General features: G+C 45.9%; 1 protein-coding gene across 2 annotated transcripts in view; it reads right to left on the minus strand.

Annotated features, from left to right (window-relative positions):
* Window positions 1-1,049: 1,049 nt before the first annotated feature.
* The window catches only part of LOC135093164 (nephrin-like), a 143,251-nt gene continuing 140,483 nt past the window's right edge, over window positions 1,050-3,817 (minus strand). The window contains exon 7 of one of the 2 annotated variants that reach the window (XM_063992093.1): window positions 1,050-3,028. In XM_063992093.1, the coding sequence (XP_063848163.1) occupies window positions 2,708-3,028 (321 nt within the window). In that variant the 3' untranslated portion in view covers window positions 1,050-2,707. Of the gene's footprint in view, window positions 3,032-3,817 lie in introns of both variants that reach the window. The other variant, XM_063992092.1, reaches the window with a different exon arrangement.

A 3,817-nucleotide genomic window follows, 5' to 3' on the forward strand; every position in this document is an offset into this window, starting at 1 on the left:
TCTCGTTCTACTACACTTGTTTTGGTCACCGTTCACCTTCTGTTCGTTCCTCTCCTCCTTCTCCTCCTCCTGCCGCGGCTCGTACTCCCCATCCCTTACCTGTGAGTTATGAGTCAATCTGCCTAATAGCGGGTATGACTTGTGTCCTTGTGGTACATAAAGTTAGCCCACTCTAACTCTCCCTCTTACTTCATTTATCTCCACTTCCCTTCCTGCGGCTTCCCTTCTTAGCCCTTCCCCCCTTCCCGCCTTGGCTGCCCCTCTGTCCATCCCTCTCTCTCTCTCTTTCTCTTTTTCCTCTCTCTTTCTGTGTCTCTCACTCTAGTTCTTTATTTCTTTTCATCCATGTATCTCTTGTTTCTGTCTCGTGTAACAGTAACATGAGATGGATATGATGGTATAATAATCTCTCTCTCTCTCTCTCTCTCTCTCTCTCTCTCTCTCTCTCTCTCTCTCTCTCTCTCTCTCTCGAGTCAGAAAGTATCGCTCAGTCCGTTTTCCCAATGTGTGGTTTATTCCTTACTCTTCTAATTACAACTTTCCGACACCGTAACGCGATTAGCTTTGACACATAATCATGGCTGTTTGGATTGGCCTCAGCTGGGGAGGATGTGAGGGGTGTGGATAACGCGCTCATTCGCTCTTTGATGACACGAGCAAAGAAATAAATTGGAGTCGTAAGGAAGTAATTATAGTAAAATGACAGGAGTATAAATTATCTGGTTAGGTTTCAATGTATTAACTTGTTTTAAATCATTTTTTCGGGTGTTTTTTTTACTGAATGAAATGAACATGTACAGGTGCTGGTTTCCTCATATTTGTTATTACTAATATTACTGTTATTATTATTAAAAGTGTTGATATGTAGTGAGGTGATATGCATTAAGTGTCTGGCTTGCTTAGTAGTTAGTTACCTGTAAGTGAGGGAACAAAAAATGAGTAATGAAAATAGTAAAAATGTAAATGGCAACAATAAAATATATAAAATACAAGAAAATATCGAACGTAATACCTACTTTGATTTCCATCTTTTCTTTCTGTACACACACACACACACACACATACACACACACACACACACACACACACACACACACACACACACACACACACACACACACACACACCACGTATATACAATTACAAACGAATAAAGAAACATCCAATTTCAAGAGAGTGAAGCCTTACCTCCGGACCGAAATTAATAGCTCCTCCTTTAACATACAATTTCATCCAGGTAACCTTCACGTACCTGGCCGTCGTGAACACCTGGCGCACCTTATTAGCGAGATCCTTTACAGTACCTGAGACGCCGCCTGATTAACACCCTTTACCTTAATGACAACGTGAGAGCCTTTCAATACAGGCGAACTACCGTTTCTGTGAACTTTCTTCCTCCTCAAGAGAATATTGAAGTGAAAACATTCCAGCTTTCTTTCCCCCTTCACTTTACTCTTTCCTACTTTACTTCTTTCGTACAGTGCACTTTTCTCGTGTTTTCATCTCCCTCCTTGTTTGGTCTCGGGGCAAGGCTGCTGCAGGATCAAAGGCCATCAGACCCAGACGAGCAACTTTATAACTCAATCATCTTCGTATTTGGACAACAGACGCAACAGACGCACACGAACATTCTGCACAGGAAACGCTCTCGCCTAAGAAAACGCAGAGGATCCAGAGAAAAGAGAAAAATACAAAATCAGGTAAAACAAGAGAGAGTGAAAGAAAAAAAAGAAAAACAACACTAAGTCCTTGGGAGACCAGTGTTTCGAAAACAAGTCCAGACTCTGCAATGGCCTGGCTAAAAAAAAAAAAAAAAAAAAAAAAAAGAGGAGGAACTGCAGTGCTAGGTTTCTTTCTTCCTGTTCCTCTTTCCTCTCTCAGCTTCTCGATTCTGATTCTTGGCGAGTTACCGAGTCCTTCCACAGGATTTCGTCACATCCCTTCTCTTTACGTTCGCTTTTCCATCCAGTCACTGTCTTTATGTAATCTGTGCCTGCGTCGTTCTCACCTCGCCTTTCCTCTCCATCTTCTTGCTTTGCCTTTTCGTTTTGTTCCCTTTCCTTCACTTCCGCGTCAGTCGCATCTGACGGTGTCCTCATTGTGTTTTCTCCTCACGGCACCTCGTACTTTGCGCCCACTATGTACGAAAGTGTGCATATTTCCTCTTGCTTTCCGCGCGCTGCAGGCCTCGGCGTGAATCCTGCCTCTCCTCTCTTTCGCCAATCACTGTTAACTTTCACATATGAATTCTTTTCTACTTCCTTTGGTCATTTGGAGTTTTTCTGTTCCCTAAGCGGCTCCGAAGACCGTCTTTCTCCTGCTCCACAACACGTAAATAGCACGCTTCACAAAGGTCGCGGATTTGCGCTCCATTGAAGTCACAGCCCCAATGGAGTTCCACTTTTTATGCTTCGGTCTATTTTCCAGAGACAGTAGTTTCCGATTTTTCTACATCCACACTGCTACGTTTTTTTTTTTTCCCCTTTCCTTTGGCTTCGGAGGATTAAGTAGTAGTTTCACTTAAGTCTTCCGGCTTTAGTGAGGCTTCGGAGAATTCCTGACCTAAAAACTAAACTCGATTTGGGCGTAAAAGGACATCAAGCTACAGTGCAAATGTCAAAGAGCTTCGAGGCGTTCGGAGCCTCGGGAGTTATTAGTATAGAGTTTCTGGGCTACAGAGAACTGGGAGGTGTTATCTCGCAAACCTTCAGAAGGACACCTCGGGGCTGCCGCTCATGAACAGCCTGACGGTGGTCTGTCTTCTCAGGTCCTGCTCGCCTCCTTCCACGATTGGCAGAGGCGCGGCGGCCCCTCCTCCCACCACTGCTCCGCCACCTCCTCCGAGACCCCCTCGCAGCAGGTTGACCCCGAGAGTCCCTCCGCCCCTTCCCGCCACAGCAGCCGCTCCTCCTCCTCCTTTAGAGGCAGAGGTGTTGGAAGTGGTGAGTCGTGTTCTTTCGGTGGCCTCGGGAGATGAGGAACCGTAGAGGGAGGTTGCGTCTTCCTCATACCTCTGATAGCTGGCCACCTGCTGGACGAAGGGTGTTAGTGGGTCAGTAGCACAAGAGCAGCTACAGGGAGCAGGTGGGATGATTGCTAATGGTGTTAACAGGGATGATGGGAAGATAGATAACTGTAGCAACAACTGTGACAGGATTAGCCGATAAAACACTGGCATCACAACATCATGGTCATATGACGCCAGGTCCGAGATGAAAGGAATGTTTGTAATGAGGGTGTCGGTGGGTGAGGATTATATAAAAGGCCTCTGTTTGTGTCGAGAGAATTGCGCAGTGTGTAGGATGAATTCCAGGAAAGAAAAATGGAAAAAACATGTAGGTGGTGTTTCGCTTGCAAAACTCTATAGTGTGTGTGTGTGTGTGTGTGTGAAGAGAGTATCTGTGAACTACCAGTTATTAAATGCACTGTAATGTAACAAAAGAAACACCAACTAATCCATTCACTCACACTTACATACACACACACTCACAAACGCACAGTCCGTTAGTGCGAGAGCGAGAGAGAGAGAGAGAGAGAGAGAGAGAGAGAGAGAGAGAGAGAGAGAGAGAGAGAGAGAGAGACGGCATCGACGGAATACACTCCAGCTGGGCATCCCACATGAATTTTTCAAACCTACACTATCCACTCTCTCTCTCTCTCTCTCTCTCTCTCTCTCTCTCTCTCTCTCTCTCTCTCTCTCTCTCTCTCTCTCTCTCTCTCCATCCCTGCCGTTCTACTCTCCCTCCCTCCCTCCCTCCCTCCCTCCCTCCCTCCCTCCCACCTTCCTGCCCTCCTTCCTTCCACTTAACATGGCCGG

Source organism: Scylla paramamosain, chromosome 42, assembly GCF_035594125.1.
Source record: "Scylla paramamosain isolate STU-SP2022 chromosome 42, ASM3559412v1, whole genome shotgun sequence".
NCBI classification, from domain to species: domain Eukaryota; kingdom Metazoa; phylum Arthropoda; class Malacostraca; order Decapoda; family Portunidae; genus Scylla; species Scylla paramamosain.